The following is a 19,404-nucleotide window of genomic DNA, read 5'->3' as shown; positions in this document are numbered from 1 at the left end:
AAAGGGTTGTCAGGCTCTGGAATGGGCTGCCCAGGGAGGCAGTAGAGTCCTCATCACTGGAGGTATTTAAAAGAAAGGTAGATGAGGTGCTTAGGGACATGGTTTAGTGGTGGGATGTCAGGGTTAGGTTAAAGGTTGGACTCTATGATCTCAAAGGTCTTTTCCAACCAAAGTGATTGTATGATTGTATTGATGGAGAGACATTTCAGAGCACTAAATGTATACACATTAGGAGAAGGGTAGGCACTTGCACTAATACACAAAGCAACAGCCTATATTCTGCCCTTTCAAGTTGGACGGGATGTTAACGCAGGTCTTTGGTATACAAAGAAGTACTGAAAACAATAAGTGAAGAAAACCAGTACCCTTAGAAAAGGGCATGTGCCCTTCATCTGCCCTCTGGATCCCAACGTACTGTCCCAACAGTATAAGCTCCTTTCACACCCAAAGGGGAGCGCAATGGGACCTCACCATGCACGTAAATAAAGCATTAAGCACAGGATAAGTACAAATATGCACAAAGCATGTCTGAGTGCCAGTGTAAGCCATGGTCACTTATTTGTATTCTGAAACCCAGAGGTTTACTATTTTAAACATTAACTTCAACAAAGACTTTTTGTTAAAATTAAACAACAGCTCTTTAGTTTTTAAACAAAATTTGTCCAGGGCTGGTTTGCCTGTTGGTTTTCTTTTCTTTTAACTGAATTAAAGATTCTTGTTCCACAGTTGTAGCACAGCATTCGTGTTAACTTGTAATGAATACTTAAAATGCAAAAACCAATATTTTTTGCTCTGTTGAGTTCTTGTCACACTTCCATTATTTTAATACAAAGTATACTGCAATTGCACAGAAAAATATTTTTGCTTTAAAAGTCATAGGCCATAAATTAACCACCAAAACTACATACAAAAACTTTTTAAAGAGCATCAGGACATATATTTAATGGATATGTTCAAAATAATAACTTTATATTAGTCAGAAAAAAGTTACATTTCACACTCACATAATGACTTAGAGCTATAAATCACTCCAAAAGAAGGCTACCAAGCATTGAATTATGACTGGAATAAAGGCTAAAGAAAAATTTTCAAGCTCTGAAGTTACTTTAGAGGTGCCTGTTATACAGCTGATGCAGCCTCTCGACAAGTTTACTCTTCAAAACCACAGCACACATCACCACCTGCTCCAAAGCTACACATGGCTGAGTACAAAAGGAGGAGAAAAACAGTCAGATGAGAATAGCACATCCTCTCTGCTCCCAAGCTGATTAAAGGAAAAGGCTTGTGATAACCAGGTGGAGAGGGAAACGAGGAGAGCTTTTGTCTTCCCATTCACCACCTCTGACCTTATGCAACAACTCCACAAGAGCCTTGGCAAACCAAGCATTCCCACAGCTGCTCTCTGACATACCCTTTAGCCACATGGAGGAAGTTTCAGAGAGGTGATGGGAACAGCTTAGGAGGGCTGAACTGCCTCCTGTTACACACATTTCTCTCCATGTAGGTGCCTTGCTGGCTGCAGAGTGTATCCAAGCTATTGCCCAAAGTCAAACAGGAAGGCTAAGACAGAAATGGGGGTTGAACCCAAACTTCCAGATCCTGGTGAATCAGTGCCAGACAGAAAGGATTACTTGAAGAAAGATCAACAAATGACATGGAAAGAAAACAGACAAAGTCAGATAAAATTAATAAAGTTCTATGTGGACCCAAGGAAGACCATCAGAGAATAACTAGAAAAGAAAGTAGTGTGAAGAGCAGAGGGAAGAACAGACAAAGGTGCGGAGGGATAGGAAGGGAAGAGGAAGGAAGCAAAGCAAAGCAGGTAGAGAGTGTGCAGGGAGGTCAGACTGATAAGCGATAGAAGAGTTGTTAGGGTAAGCACAACACATCTATCATGGATGCCACAGGACAAATTAAAACAAACACCAAGTTTCACAGACATATAAAGCCTTCTTTCACAACAGTATCAGGAATAGGAGTAAACTGCAGGCATGAAATGCATCTGTCACAAACTTGGGGTCACCTGACAATTTTGCTGCACTCAGAAAATACTGACAGTGCCATTAAGGAGTAAATTGACCTATAGCAGCTTGGCTGCATTCCTCAGTTTAATTGTAAAGTATGCTACAAATACTGCTAAGTACTAATGCACATTGTATGTTTTTCCTCTTTCCACAAAAAGCAGGATCCTGGCTCTGGACTAATCTGAGCCTCTTCATTAAGTCTGATTCAGCTTGAGAGTCTTCAGAAGTTAGCTAGGAACTATTTAAATGCCAGTGCTTTAACCATAAGTCCTTTAAAAGTATTTCCATCAAAAGAAAAAATAAATGCAATAAGCACCCTACTGAACAATGGAACACTCACACCACCTTATTAAAAGGACATGATATTCATATATTTCTGCAGCTGTTTTCATCTGAGCTGTGCATACATTTTATCTTTTAAAATGTGCAGTTTATGATGGACAGAAGCATCCTTAACAACATTGTTACTTGGTAAATGAAGAAGAGAGTAAAACACAAAGGTGCATTGGGCACATGTTTACACTTGACCACTGTAGAGATTGGGGGCCTTTATAAAGCTTGGGTTAAATATTATTTTTAATATCTGTTTTATCAATATCACTTACATTAATAGATTCTTTCACTTAATATAATAATGCAGATCTACTCATGTGATCATATATACACCGAATAATTTTTTCTTTCAGAATATGTCTCTGTGAAAGACAGATACATCAGCCACTAGTAATTCATATAGTTAGGAATGATATACCTCTTTGAGGTTTTATCATTAGCTTTTAGCTCTATTCCTGCAACAGAGACTATAAATTGTGCCAAATGAAATATGAGCTGTTTTATCCACATTGTTTAATGATGACACTGAGAACATCATGTGTGTGAAAACCACCATTAAATATTAAATAATAGCACTGAACAAATTCCTATGTTTTCCCAGTGGTTTGTGTGGTGATTTATGTATTTTAGGTTTAGGATAATAGCTCCTTCTTCAAAGAGTAAATATGTGTAAAGCCTTGAGCTTCCAAATTCACATGTCCATGCTTAAATTTAAGCACATGACTGAGTCTAACAAAGACACAGTTAAGTGAGTAGGTGACTGACAGATTGGGTCTCTTCATGAACACACTCTTTTACTTTTAAGCAAGCAGGTGCCAGAGTCTCAGTAAGAGAAATGAAATCTAGACTATATGCTTAAAAAAATTAAGCATGCATGTTAGTGCAACTTGGTGAAAAAAAATAAATGCACGCTTTAGCACAATCTGAAATTTGGTTATTTTGATAGTGGTTCATCTTGACTTCAGACTCCATGTCATCTCCTGCAGAATCCTACCCCTCTTCTTGCAAGAACCTTTCATATGGAGCAACCTTCACCACTGAGATCTCAAAATTCAGACTTGATGATGATTACAAAACCTTTATCTGAGCCCTGAGTTAACAGAAGAAAGCCACGCTGTGGGACTCGGAGATTAATTCAAAACACAAGCAAAATAAAGTGACACAAACAGAGGAATGGAGATCTTGATGCACTGACTCACATCACAGCATCTTCCACCTCTTTAGATACACTTGCAGAAGAAATTGACTCAACTTGTTTGGAAATTTAGAGGGCTATGTGTCTTATGATAGAAGTAAATATATTCACATCTGTGCCCAGATTAACCAAAATTTATAAAACTTATATTCATTAATATATTCAGACAGCAGAATATTTAGACTCTGGCAGCAAAAATTATAGAGACTAACACTGTTTGAATAATTGACCTGAAACAAATCAAGAGGATAAGAAAAAAAAAAAAAAAAAAAAAAGAGTATTTTCTACTTCACATCTCTACTCTGCCTTAAAAGCCTATTGATTTACCAGTACTCTTCATTACTAAATGCATGGTACACTTAATGTCAGTTGTTCTAATTTATTGCCAGGATTCCTTAAATTAATTTCCGATGATTTTACCCTTCCTAAGAACACTTACCAGGTATTGTTAGGATAAAACAACATCAGAGATCTGAAAGGACATTAAAGCAACCTGTGGGAAAACAGACTACTGCCACATTCGTATGGAAAGAGAAAGTTACTGTACACTAAAAGCCTCATTTCAGACAGCTAGAAGGATGGAGGGGAAAGGAAGAAAAGTCAATTCATTCCCGTCTGTGCCATGTGCAAACTGCCACACTGTTCGTGCAAAAATAAAAATGAATGTTCTGACCACTACGTGTTTCTCACCAGTTTTAAGCCTCCACTGACAACTATTTAAAAGAAAGGTCTAGTTTTCTGAGAAACAGAATGCAGTGCTGTAGAAACTGTTGTACCAGATCAGATCTGTGGTTCATCCACACCAATACCCTACATCTGACAATGCCAGCACAGGATGCTTTAGGGGGGGAAAAAAAAAGAAAAAGTATTGTTAGGATAAAACAACATCAGAGATCTGAAAGGACATTAAAGCAACCTGTGGGAAAACAGACTACTGCCACATTCGTATGGAAAGAGAAAGTTACTGTACACTAAAAGCCTCATTTCAGACAGCTAGAAGGATGGAGGGGAAAGGAAGAAAAGTCAATTCATTCCCGTCTGTGCCATGTGCAAACTGCCACACTGTTCGTGCAAAAATAAAAATGAATGTTCTGACCACTACGTGTTTCTCACCAGTTTTAAGCCTCCACTGACAACTATTTAAAAGAAAGGTCTAGTTTTCTGAGAAACAGAATGCAGTGCTGTAGAAACTGTTGTACCAGATCAGATCTGTGGTTCATCCACACCAATACCCTACATCTGACAATGCCAGCACAGGATGCTTTAGGGGGGGAAAAAAAAAGAAAAAAAAAAAAAGAAAAAAAAAAAGGAACAAAATGAAAACAAAAACCCAACAGTAGCCAGATGATGGGTAATCTATGCTATGATTTGAAATACTCCTTCTAATTAGCAACTGGTTTAGAACTTGGTATGTGAATTTTTACATCACATCCACAGTTTGTTAGGAATATCTATCATAATGCTGGGTACTACTACTCTTACCCAACATAGATTTTTTAGACAAAGAGACTTCCTTTTTGATGCAATAAAAAATCCCAGGCTCTTTTGTTTCATGTGTATTTTTTCAGATTCCTAACCATTTTTTTCCTTTCCCTAAGGTTTTCCTAAATCTACAATGCTCCTTTCTGAGATGAGATTTCGAAAAATCACAGATGAGCTCAAACCATTGATTTTATATACCATGTGATATTCATGATTTTTTATCTCTACATATCACAATATCTTACTGACTTTTAAATGACCTCTACTGTAGTGTCAGAAGATATTTTCACACAACTGGCTTCATCAAGGTTTTTCTAAACTTTTATCACTAAAGTAGCACCCTGTAAAGCATTTCAGTTCACCGTTTAGCTACCATTCTGCATTGCTTTCGCTTTACCACGATTAACCTGATATTGCATCATCTAGAAGATTACTTGGCTTTCTGCATAGAAACTTCAACTTTTTTAGAAACAATCAATATACAATGAATTCTTCATCAGTAAATCTTGCAACCCCACTGAGCACCCTTTTATTCAGCACGTTATTATTATTTATCTTTGCCATATTGATACATTCAAATAATTCTAGCCATGAGAAAAAAAAAATTATTTCCCCAGAAATAGGTTTATTTCCTGAGAAAGAAGTTAGATGCTCTCTACCTATTACCCCCTCGGTCTTAATGAAACCTACAATGACAAGAGAATCTGTAAGGCTCCAGAAGAGATTATTCACTATGAATTTTCTTCAAAAAAGACAGATTAAAAAAAATGTGTACATACACTATTAACAACTTCAGCTTCACAGATGAGTAATTGGCAATATCACAGGTATGAAATTGTCACAGCACCCTACAGTATAAACTAGAAAGCTGCTGAAGGTCAACTGGTTAAGTCATTAGCAAGAAGTAAGCCTCTCCCAGATGCACCACCTCAATAGTATGGAAAGCACAGTGGACAGCAGTGACTCCCTACAAGATGTCCCTTAGGGATAAAAAAAGACAAGTAGAAATGGAGTTGGGAACTTCTCCTGCAGACCATCTTCTCTACTAGGAGCTCTCCATGGGGTTAATCAGATCGAAGGTTGTCAAAGACACATCTGGCTTGGGTGAGAAAGCTTTTCCTGCAGCAGGACCATGACCACTGCAGGACACAGGTACAAGAAGTGGGCTTAGCTTACAGTTTTGCTTGAAGACCTGCCCACGCAGGATACTGATTTCTGCAAAGTGCAGAAATGAAGTTTATAACAGTGGGCTGAAATCCAACTTCAGTAGCAGCTATGTTTGGAAACACTTAGACAAGAACAATGACAACACTGTTGCTTGACATGCAGAAAGTTGGAAATAGCACCAGCCTGGTGAATCTGGTACCTCAGATGAGGTACTAGAACACGTTTTCCAAAGAACACTGCAAATGATTCTCACACTTTATGTTCTTATTTCAAGGAGGTTAAGTACATTCAGATGTACTCCATGGGAACAAGAGAGGGCAGGCAGGTTAAACCCAAGCAGCCTACTGAGCCATGAACAACAAGCTGTAGGGTAGAGACAAGTTAGGTCATCCGGGTATGAAAATATTTTCAGTGTTTGCATATTTCTAACATTCTTTTCTTTCCTGCTTCATTGGTATGCTAAAGGTCACCTTCGTATGTCAAAAGAAACAGGCAGAGAAGTCAGCCACAATCTGGTCTGCTTGAAAGAGGCAAACTGGTTCATTTCTTTGGTTAGCAAGGAAACATGGTAGTGCAACTTCCCCACTGTGAGCTTTTTTTCTGATAGAGAAAGGGCTGCACAGGTCAGAACTGAGCAGGTGACTCTCCTATGATGCGCCGTAAAAACAATGCCAATGCTGATGAGGGCAGAATATTTCAGGCTTTGCTTACTTCAATGTATCTACTTGTTACTCAGATCCCCCACTGACAGAGTTGTAGTCAGTGGGCTCATAAAGCTGATTTGACTGATGAGGCTCTCCAGGGGAAAGCTTTTCAAGGGGACTACTCTGCCACCTACCTCTATTCTAAAATGTACATCAACCAGATAAGAACTTCCACTTCCCACCCGCAGATAGGTAATTGGGTGGAAATACTTAATCAAGCTCCTGTGCTATATTTAACTCAATAGATAGTCCCACAGGTGAAAAATATTCAGTTAATGAGAAATAAAGAAACAAACTTGACAGCAAAACAGGCTATCAAGTCACAAAAGAATATGCCTTGGCAGTAAGTTTAACATCATCACAAATCACACAGCAGTTCAGTCCCTTCAAATAATAAAGGACAGAAATATGGGGTAACGTTGACCTCTGCAACCTTATATTTTTATGGTCCAACTGGGTTTATGTCAAGGGCAGTCTTTTTGACACAGAGGGTTGGCTGGGCAGGAGGATACTGAAGCTGCAGCACTCCACACTAACAGCTCCCAGCTCATACAGCCTGCCTGGCCTGTGCTTCAGGTCACTCCATCTTGAGGTGCAACCGGAAAAAACACTTGGGAGACAACAACTGCATAGATGACCCTTTGGGGTCAGGATAGTACGTTTTCTTTGAACTACTTCACTACAAGCTATGTATGTTCTGACTACGGTGGAGCTCCCACACGGGGTCAGACCTGAACGAAAAGGCCTTTGCTCTGATTTCTCAAGACTTGTTCTCTTTCCCCAAATTCTGCCTGCAAGTACCATAGTCTCTCATAGGCAGACAAACACAGGCAAAAAAGTGCGAGAGCAATTTAAGAATCCTTCACATCCCATGTGGAGGTGTTTATTTCCTAGTGCTTTAACTCTCCAGGGAGACGCCTGCTGTTCATTTGCATGGGAAAGAACAATGAAAAGGAGCATAAAGTGATAGACCAGACATGGCATGATGAGTTAACTCCTCTTACATTCCTTGGATTTGATAGAAAAAAATAAAATAAAATACCTGTCTCCATGCATAAAACCTAGAAAAGTTATTATCTGAGTAACACACAACCTACTATTAGTATATTGTTCAAGAATAGTTCAAGCTGTAAAAGTACCATCACACTAATAATTCTGAAAAAAAAAATTAGGAAAGAAATGCTGTCTCCAGAGATTCTCATGTATAAGGGTAAATTTAAACAATTGTAGCTATAAATCTAGACATTTCCTATCTCTCTGAAAGGCATTATTGTATCCTAGGGAAATGTGTATACTAAGTACATTGCAGCACTCAATTTCAAAGTAATTGAGTGGTGTTAGGTACCACTAACAATCTTATAGATGCATTTTAGTGCTTGATGTTAATGATGAAATACATAATTTTTTTTTCTGGCTCATGAATGATTTCACTATGAAATAGTTTCCTATATTTTTGTGCTATATTCACAACAACAGCACATTAAAAAGTTCTTGTATACAGTTACCACTGGATGAAACATGGTGAATTTTCAGATTTTGCCACTATATGGGTAAGTTACCCAATTCACCATGCTTCAGAACAAACCAGAAAGAAACTGCACTCAGTATAGAGTCTTCAGTTTGGCTGGGTTTACAGGGCAATTATGAAAAAACCTATCACTTGATATGAATGCCTTGCCTGCTTCCTGTAGTAGAAGCAGAAGCAGCTATCAGCACTCTTCCTTAGTCCTGGCTCGGCCTCTTCTCCAACACTGCACCTGAAATGCCATCCACTTCCAGAAGGACATTTATGTTTCTCTTTAAATGGTGACACATGCCACTTGCTTCAGTGGGTCAAAAGAAATGTCAGATGTTTTGCCAACAGCATCAGCTCTTGTCAAAAGGTCAGGTACCTCTACCAGTCTGTTAGACCTCAGACAATTCAGAAAAGAAACTGGGTACAGAGGCTGAATTACTCGGTCTTATGATGAGACACACCTATTTCAGAATGTGGTTCAGATTTATTGCTTGGCTACTATGACAAAAACTATTGCAGCAAGCACAGCTGTACCTCTTCTGGAGAGGGAAAAATACCAAACAAACAAAAAAACCCTCCATGGATTTTCAAGGACCTGGAGCACTCCCTTAGAAGTTTTCAGCCAAAATGACTAAAGGGAAAGAAAAGGGACAAGTGGAATCTCTCTCCAGCGCTCCATGCACCCTTCACATGTTTTCCCCTCAATGATAAACCACTTATTTAAACAAAATGCCATAGCAAAAAAGTGTTCCACCAAGAGTGAACAGACTCAGAACAACTGCACATGGTTTCTCATGTGAAATGGTGAATATAGGATATTAGCTAGTATTATTGATGGCTTGTGAAGCAAATGCGAGAAATGGGACATCCTACTTTTCCTCTTGATAACAGAAAAGAATTTGTCATACTTACTGCAAAATACCAGAAAGAAAAATGGAACCAGAAAGGGAATGAGAAAATAAATAAATAAATAACAACATCATTAAATTTAGTTTGAATCACTTGGCAAAGAAATGCTTTTAAGCAGAAACAGAATAATGTAATAATAAAGATGCACCTCTTGCTAAAACACGAGCAGGGCTGAAAATTCCTTTGAATAGTAGCCTTGTGATGAGAAGCTTAAGGCAACTGCTTCCTGAAATATTTTCCACTTGATCTGGCTGAACGAATATCAGGGAATTTAACTGGGGAAAGGTAATTCTGTAGATGTTCACAAGTCTGCAGTTGTCACTGTGGTTGGCCTAAAGACTTACAGGAGCATAAGATGCTTTGCTTTTTGTGCTTGGCAAAAGAAAACAGTTCTCACTGGCTTAGTATACATCTCCTCATCAACAGAGATCCATTGAGAGCAGGGTTTGCATCCCAACAGAAACCCATTACACCGCTGTGGATTTCTCATCCCATACTGTCATCTGCATTCAACATAGAGACTTCGTTTCCTTCAGCAACTGCTTGCACAACCAGCTAGGTCTATTTAGACTTGCAGAACAGCACACATCTCAAACCACATGGTCCCACTTTTGTGAGCAGGTCTTCATACATGGAGGATAAATAGAGGAGCACAGAAAGAACAGAGAGCTTCTCCCAACATACACTTTAGCTCAAACCAGAGAATTGGCTGCCTTGAATAGCTTCTCCTAGCAAGACTCACAAAGCAGGGAAAAGCTGAAGTGAGAAGGAAGCAGTCACTTCTTCGATAAAGTTAGTGGATTTCCAACAGTTTCTGTCAGCGGTTGGAGCAGCAATAGCGCTAAATACAGAGATGTAAATATCTCCCCATATTTGTCTGCTATCTACCAAAGTATGGTTTGTCTCTCAGTCACTGCCTGCTGAAAGGATGGAGAAACTATTGCTGCTTCTAGTACTCTTCCCTCCACTGGGAAATGAAAGAGCCATCAGAAACCTCCGATAACTTAATGCAAGGCTGACAAATGCAAAGAACAAATTTCTCTCACCTCAGCAAGAGGGGTCCATTTGCTTCCAGGAAACGTCTATAGAAACTTTATTTACAAAAATCCTCAGGCCAGAAAAAATAGCATATAGAAAATCACCATAATGCCTCTATACTATCAGAAAAAGTTATGTGGCTTGGCTGTTCTTAATGTAGAAGGTCTGACTGACATCTGCCGTAAGTAAGAGATTCAGAGCAGTTCAGAACTCTGAAGAGGAGACTAGATCAGAACATGTGGATTTTGAGCTCTGTATAAAGAATTCTGTACTGGCATTTCCCAACAGAAGTCAATGGATCTGTTTCAAAAAAAAAAAAAAAAAAAAAAAAAAAAAAAAAAAAAAAAAAAAAAGCAAAACACATCAACAATTTAAGGTATCCAGGGTAGACAACTGCCTAAATGAAAAAGCCTTTCCCTGGATTCTTTGTGTCTTTCATAATGATTCTGAGCCTTTAAAAATGGTAAACCAAGCATGTAAAGCCCCCACTGAGAGGTCAGCTCTGGTAGTCTCTCCCTCATAAGTTTTTAGTATGCACCACTCAATCTGTAAAAAGTAGGGATACACCATGATGATTTCAAGAAGAATATGTACAGTAATTTCATGAGTTATATAGGACACATGTTTCCAGTCATTGTCATTGTAATATAATCGCCCTTCTACAGTAAGAAAAAAAACTTGTCCAAAAAAAAGTTGCCTAAATTATGTCCACTTACCAGCAGAAGCATAGAATGGTATTTGAATCAAGACTAAAATGAACCTGAAATTCAACAAGCTTACTCTTGAAAAGACAATTATGTTACAAAAGATTGTATTTCATTGATCTTTTAAAACCAAAATTCACAAACCTGCTCCTGACTCAAAGTACATTTACAACTCATTATTCTAGACAAACAGATGTACAAAACTGTGCCGTTGGATGACGTATACTGAAGTTTTAGACCACAATTTTTTATTGCACACTTAATTATTAACACAAACAGCAGTGAGAAGAAACGCCAAATGCTATGAAAAGTGTAATTTCTTTCTCCTGATGGATATTAATTGGCCTGTATTAATGACTTCTGGAACTATTACTAATGAGGAAAAATTGCCATCCCAGCATGTCAGCAGTATCTGTAGCAAAGGGACAGTCTTCTAGCCATTAAAAAAAGCAGGGGGGAGGGGGAGAATATCACACCATAAGATAAGAAAAGCAGTTTCTCAAAGGGGATGTTTATGACTAAATGTCTGAATTGCTGCCACAGCACAGTGGGGGAGAAATTCTGAAAGTGCCTCCAGCAGCTCTACTGTATGATTAGTCTCAGCAGCTACTGGCTAACTGGAGTTCATGTTTGTGTTATTCCCCCAGGGTCTAGTCATTTTGTTATACAGAACCAGGCAGCTAACCAGATCCTCAGGGAGAGAGAGGTGTCCTTTGAGCAGACCAGCTCATTGTCTTCACTTTTTTGCAGGGCAGAACAGTGGGAAAATGGTCAAAATATGTTTGCTATTATGATTTTATCAAAAGCATAAAGTTAGGACCATATTAGCTTAACCTGCAAGGTATACTAAATATCATATAGAGTCTCCAGGAACGTAGCAGTTATGTATAGGTGCATTTCCTAAGCAGAAGAACTTTAGTAAATTCAGTTAGCCAGAGTAAATGGACAAGTCAAGAACTATACAAGCATATTATTCCACTGTTTCACTGTTTTAAGTGAAGATCGAAAGCCACTATGCTACAATAGTGTTTATCTCAGTACTGACCATTATCTTGAAGGACTCCTGTGGAAGCTGTTACTCCTACTGTCTGTTTTACTTTTGTAGAGTTGTTAGAAAAGTGTCGTCTGGACACAGAGTCCTCTGGATGCCGGCTTTTTTTGTCCTTCCCTTTGGGAGGTTGAGGTGAGGAACTGTTTTCTCCCAGGTCACTGGATCCAACAGTAGATTTAGATTGCCGATCATTTCCCTGAAAATAAGCATACATAATTATCACTGGTGAAAATGACCAAGTTTATTTTTTTAATTTCAATATTATTTCAACCTTTTAATACTAAGGATCAGTATCAGGTGTTAAAGAAGCATATTAATTTACAATCAGCACAGTTAAGCAAAATCTTAAACTACCCAGAAAAATATCTCATCCACTTACTATATGATCCAACTTATTAAATGCTCCTCAACAATTTCCAGAGGAAAATAAGACATTTTATAATGAAATAATGCTTCATTTCATTAAAAGAATGGCTAGGTGAATCTATACATGCATGCATATGATATACAACTATATCTCATCTATGCCTATGTGTTGGAAGTCACAAGATGTAACATATAACTTGTGAATAATTCACTGCCTCTGTAAATGAGACATGGTTAGACTCTAAGTGTCAAAAGCAGCTGGAAAAGGATGACAGTCTTCATATGGCAGTAACATGCACTGCCAAATGGACACTAAGAAAGGAGTCTACCAACACATCACCTCTGAGTCACCCTCAAGGACATCAGCCAGTTCCTCTGCTGGCTCTGTGGCGTATCTAGAAACAGAACCAGGAACCCAGCCCTTATTTTTACAGCTTTGATGTATGTATGATCCTGGGTGTACTGGCCAGACATTTTATTATTTATACAGATTTTTCTTCAGTCTGGATGCGTTCACAGCCAACATTGTAAAAACCTGAGCTGTACATAGCAGCCCTTTAGGGTCCTGTTTGTATCGTTCTAGGCTGCATAAAGACTTTACCAAATGAACATCCTCATCGTTATCCCTCATTAGAGGCTGTCAACCTCTTACTTTTGCCAGTCTAACAGTACATGTAGTTCCTTCCTAATCCAGTTCTGTCAAAACACTCCACATTACAACAAAACAAAATAGGGCAGAAAACTTTATCAGTATCTGGAACTGTTCATCTTCTCACAGACTTAGCTGAATCACAGAAGACAAATACATTCTACTTAATTGTTTCACTTAGTGTAGCTGCATGAACAATTCATGCCATTTTAGAACTTGCCCACCAGAAAGGCCTTTCAATCTGCAATGGTCATGGACAATTCATTTCACCTCACTGTTAAAGTTAAAAGGTAATACTATATAAAATCAAAATATTTCAGAAAAATAAGTCCTGAGCAAAATCCTGAATCTCTTTAAAAAATCCTGCATACATTATTGTATTTCTATGTGATTTTTCTAATTTTCACATTATTGATAGAAAACAGTTCTGTTTAAAATATCATACTTAAATACTATCTAGTTTTTACCATCTAATCTACCATTTATCTACCAATACAATCAAATCTACCACTTATCCTTTCTCTATAAAGAGAAATGAAGGCACTGCAATAGTTCAGCCTCTTCCCCTTCAAACTTGAGACTGTTACTCCTAAGCAATAATAGTAAAAAAGTGTAAGTATCAAATTGAAGCAAACAATTGCATGATTTATACCAGTTCAAGTGTTTCATTAGATATTTAAGAGCAGTAGTACATATTCCTGCCTCTTTAAGTTTCGATACTTGTTACCAGCGTATGTTACAATCCCAATGGAATAAAAGTAAATATCAAATAATTTTCTGTACAGGCTGTTAAGTAATAGTAGAAAAGACAAGAAGTTAAAACTATTAAAGAGTTATATTTACAAATGCTAGAATTCCAAAGCTCACATTTTAAAAACAAACACCACTTGAAAGTATGTTCTTTACTGAGGTTTTATCTTCCACTGAATTTCAACAGAATGGAACAGAGACGTCTATATTTTATTGCTTATTTCATTTAGTGGCTTCGTTTTGTAAGCAGTGAATAGACATGACCAGCTACCACAACTATAATGACAGACTGAGAGTCTGACTCTCCGCTGTCTTGTATAGTAAACTGCACTTGTACAGAATCGGTGCAAACAGATACTTATATTCTGACTTGGCACTGTTTTAAATCCACTGTGGACTCATTTTGTACACATATAGACAGCTATACAGGATACAAAGCAGTGGAGGCTCAAGCTCTGTATTTAATGGTTAGCTAGAGCAAAACACATCAGATCTGAAACTGATCTGGGGCCTTATTCAGACTCAGCATGTAGAAACACCATTTTCTGCAAGACATTTTGTAAAAGGTTCTGTGTTTTTCCTTTAGGTGTATAATTTGAATAAATAATTTAACAATTAAACAAAGATAGCTGACAAGGTTTATGGGAAAGACCTTAAGACAGCAGTTGATCTTTGCTATAGAAGGTTTTATAAAAAATAAAGCAGCCATTATTGCAATAATATTTTCTCAGAGTTCTTTTGTCTAATTGATGCTGCAAATAGCTACGGATCCATCAAGCTTTAATAAGCATACCACCAGGTGGCTGCAGATTTTTTCTCTTCAGATTTAATTAAAACCCAAAGGACAGGGACTTTCCATCTGCCGGAATTAAGCAAAATTGGAAACAAACTTTGTAACTGCACTTGATACTTACACTGCCTTTAGACTTTCGAGATCCTGCAATCGGAGGTAGTACAGAGGCTTTGGAACTGCAGAAATAAACAATATTTTAGAATTGTGCAAACTGTCACTATCATAGATGCTATGTATCTATAACCAAGTCAAATAACACCAAGTCAGCTATGGCAACAGAGTTCATCATTGTTTTATTTATTGCACAGTTTACTAAGAATCACTAATTTCTGTTCACTAGACTATATCTAAACACATAATCATTAACTTATTCAAACAAATGCATTACATTTCACCACAATGCATACTTTATATACCAAAAATTTGCAGAGTAGTATTCAGTAAATTACTATGCAAAAGACCCTAACAATTATTACAATTAAAAGTTCCAGCAATTTCAATAAAACTCTGTTTACATCAATTGATCAACATAGCTTTTCACTGTCCTTAAATTACTTTGTTGCAAATGCTGTTTCCCAAAATACTTTCAAGTTATTTACATTATACTTAGTTGCTCATTAAAAAAATTAAATTACACTCCAGTTTATATGCAGAATATGGGACAAATTCTTTAAATTACACCAATTTGTAGGACAAATTTCCATTTCTTTTCATATATTGCAATGAAATTGCTCCCAACGTTCATGTTTTCCAAAGACACTAAAAGCCCCAGTTTCTCCTTACAGAGACCCGGCTTAGGACTCTATTATGTGATAATTCTAACCTACAAAAAATAGACCCAAACATAAAGCATTCTTAAGGAGTACATATTCCACAAAACATTACCAAACAAGAGTAGATCTAGAGTGCTGTAGCTGTACCTAGTCTCATTCAGCTGTACACATTCATATCCAGGAAAAAAATAAATTAAGCCAAGTAAAAATAATCCTTTCTCTGACATGAATTTTGTGATACGTGATCAACAGCATCTTTATGAAGTGAAATAGTCTTCTGAATTTCCACTTTCTCTTTTCTTTTTATTATCTCAACTTTCTCAGAAGTTGTCAATAAAGTTTTGTATCCCTACTAACCCACCCATCCATTCCTTGTTCTTGGAATGATGATTTTGTACTTTAATGGTGGTACTTTTTAAACAAATTTACACTCACAAGCACATGAGAAGTATATCACACACCTATAGAACTTACCCCTGTGGCCTTCTTATTGCAGATTTGCTAAACAGCAGATCACCATATGGCAACTTCTTAAACTTTTCTCTACCCACTGCAACATAAATTTGCCCATTCTCCAAGTCTGACCCATTCTGAACAAGTTTTCCATCTAAAGTGTAAAGTCTGAAAAATATGAAAATGCTTAATATAATAAACCTTAACATCCAGTTAGATGTATTCAGAGTGTTGAAAGCTATGTTAATCTAAACTCACTAAATCATGTTGAATTTCCAGATATGAAACCAAGTAAAAAATTGTGGATGTCAAATAACGATCAGTTGCTACATAAAAAAAAACCCAAAAGATAAGGACAGAGCAAAATAATGACCTAAATCTCAGTTCATATAAAACTAATCAAGTATGAAGTACTATGACAGATAAAATACTCTCATAATTTCTAAAATGAAATAAGTTACTTTGTACTTAGAAGGTCTTTAATGCTTTTCCCCTGATACCTTGGAAGGGATCTATTCCATGAGTTCCTGACCCCTCTCATACCAAGTTCCACCTCCCATCTGTGGTCTGGGCACTATGCAGTAATCTGGGAAGAATCAAACATTCATGGCCCCATGACTGAAAACCCAGGACCTGTCCACCTAACACAGAACAAGTCAATGATACTGCACTTATATTGTATGGATCAGAATGTGGGAACATGACTGTACTGGTGGGGTAAGGCTGGAAGTAGCAGGAAATACAATAATAAATTATAACAAGAAGCCATGTATCTTAGGCACCTACGATACCAATAATTGGTAAGTCTATTACACCAGGTAGATTTTTATCATGGTAATTTCTGTTTGTACAATTTACTGAGAGGGAGAAATGCATTAGGGACTGGGGGTGGGGGGACGGGATGGGCAGCAGTGGCAGTCAACACATTATTTCTATGCTATCCCAATGACTTCATTGTCAAGTTTGTGATTTTGTTTAAGAATGGTCAAAGAAATGAGGAAGGAAGAAACATTCAATAATAAATAAGTTCATTCCTGTGAAGCATATTCCAAAACTCAACAATATTTATATTTAATTAAAATGTCGACATTAACAGTTTTGCATTTAAGTGTTAAATGCAGGAATGTCGAATGGCTATCTTAACTGCCTTTCTAGAAGCATTCTGCAGGAGCTACTATATGTGTTATTCATAATTTTCAATACAATGCAAGGATATATAATATGATATATACACCTATACAATGAACCTTTTAGGAAGAATATCAAGAGCCTGTCTTGAGAATACCCCTGACTTATAATGTGCAAAAATTTTCAGTTTAGTAGAGAAAAAGATGCTTTGTAAGTTAATATGCATGGTGGTACAACCTTGAATAAACACAGAAAAAAAGAAAAGATGCAGCTTACAGAGCCAGGAATCACAGAATAGCTGAGGTTAGACACAATCTCTGGAGACCACCTTCTCCAACTGCAACATGCAGAGCAAGAGTAAATACAGTACATTGCTCGGGGCTGTGTCCAGGTGTGTTTTGGATAACTACAACGATGGAGACTCCACAACCTCTCTGGGCAACCTGTTCCAGTGTTTGATGACCCTTACAGTAAAAATGTTCACTTTTTCTTCTGTTCAAGTGGAATTTCCTGTATTTCAGTTTGTGCCTATTGCCTCTTGTCTTGTCATTAGGCACCACTGAGAAAAGCCTGGCTCCGACTTCTTCACTCCTTCCCACCAGGTATTTATACACATTCATGAGATCCCTCTGAGCCCTGTATTCTCCAAGCTGCAGTCCCAACCCTCCCAGCCCTCCCCATATGACAGGTATCTTCAAGACCTTCATCTTTGCGGTCCTCTACTGAACTTGCTCCAGTGTGTGTTCATGTCTTTCTTATATTCCCCTCATGGAAGTACCTTGATTTTCTAGGTGCCTCCTGTCATATAGAAGTACCTTGGTTTTCTAAGTGCAAAGACCAAACTTTCTCAAAGGTGGAATTGCAGCTTTTTAAAATCTTGATCACATTGCTGCTTCCTTGTGAAGCAGTATGCTAATGTTGAAGCAGCCCCTCTGTACTACTCATATTTACTTTTTAGCACAAACGTTTCACCGGCATGCCAGCAACTCAAAGATGTTTCTCTATCACATAGACAACATCAGTTACACACAAACACTGAGAATAAAACAAGCAATCTAAAAATCAGCAAGAAGCCTATTTCTGAATTAATCTCGCTGTATTTTGCTAGATTACATTTTGCTTTGGGAAACTTGGGAGAAAAAACAGCAAATCAGTGTATATTTAATTCTCAAAAGTTGTTTGTTTATTAGAACTCCCCAAAATGTTATGAACAAATATCTGGCAGTCTCCAGTTGTACTTTCACCCTGAAAATAATAACCATAATAACTGAGTCAAACATGTCACTGAAGATGAAAGTGAAATTAAAAACGCATTTTTAAAAAATGGAACTTCAAACAAATAAAATTACTATTGACTTAAGAAACATCACACAAATTTTCTGACATTTACTTCTGAAGCCTTCTACCAACCCACCTGGACACAACCATTCAAAGACCATTTGGGTTCTCTCTGGCTAGTATTATGCAACAAAGATGTCCTTGTGGTCACTTCTTTTGGTCACCGGGGGATGACCTAGGGTTTGTCCTGAGCGATGTCAGTGGACTTCCATTTTGCCTCCTGAAGCCAAGCTAAAAAGTGGCGGCCAAAACAAAGCAAGCATACAGGCTGACAAGGGAGACGGCAAAGACACAACTTGTGGGACCAATATCCCCAAATTCCCAGTTGCTCATGCACAGGGTACCTGCCCATCAGGTTGCTGTACCCCATCCCCAGGCACAATCTAGCAAGCAGAAAAGCTACTTTCTCATCATCTCCTCTCTCATTTTTCTTACTTACATCCCTATTCTGATGGGGATGATCAATAATTTTTTTTAAGAGCCACATGTGAAACTGCATAAGGCTCGGCAACTTTGTATGTCTTGTAATAATACAGGAAAGAGAAACTGCCATTTACATAATGCAGGTTCTCGTAATTCCACTTATCCTTCTTTAATGAGAAATTATATCTTCCCAGCATCAGTGGTCTTACAGGACCTCCCCTAATGCTAACACAGTTTCAGTAAACTCCAGCAATTAATATGTAACTTATTAAAGAACAATGATTACTTTACTAACGTATTTAGTATGTATTCCTAGCATTTTAAGGAAAAGAAAATGAAAACTGGGTTAATAGAAAACCAGAAAAAGGAAAACATTAAATAATTTAAAATGTCCTGTATATTATCTTATTTTTTAAGGATTAAAACTAAGCATTGAAAGGAACTTCTCAAAGGCAATCCTAGCTGTGTACAGAATGATTTATGCTTTCATGTACATCATTTTGTTTCACCAAGGAGTGACACCAGGTAATGAGAATAAAATGTGAAAGGTTTTTAAATTGCTAAACAATCTGAGAGCAGAAAGAATTGGCATGTTGTAAACTGCCAGT

At 37.5% G+C, this 19,404-nt stretch overlaps 1 protein-coding gene across 1 annotated transcript in view; it reads right to left on the bottom strand.

Annotated features, from left to right (window-relative positions):
* Positions 1-19,404, bottom strand: part of DCDC2 (doublecortin domain containing 2) — a 70,144-nt gene that overhangs the window by 25,545 nt on the left and 25,195 nt on the right. The window contains exons 7-9 of the mRNA XM_035893500.1: positions 15,929-16,075; positions 14,803-14,857; positions 12,118-12,319 (exon numbers count right to left, since the gene is read on the bottom strand). Of these exons, the coding sequence (XP_035749393.1) occupies positions 12,118-12,319; positions 14,803-14,857; positions 15,929-16,075 (404 nt within the window). The remainder of the gene's footprint in view (positions 1-12,117; positions 12,320-14,802; positions 14,858-15,928; positions 16,076-19,404) is intronic.

The sequence above is a fragment of the Egretta garzetta genome, unplaced genomic scaffold, assembly GCF_000687185.1.
Source record: "Egretta garzetta isolate BGI_Z169 unplaced genomic scaffold, ASM68718v1 scaffold14, whole genome shotgun sequence".
NCBI classification, from domain to species: Eukaryota; Metazoa; Chordata; class Aves; order Pelecaniformes; family Ardeidae; genus Egretta; species Egretta garzetta.
This window is presented reverse-complemented; position numbering and strand designations above follow the sequence as displayed.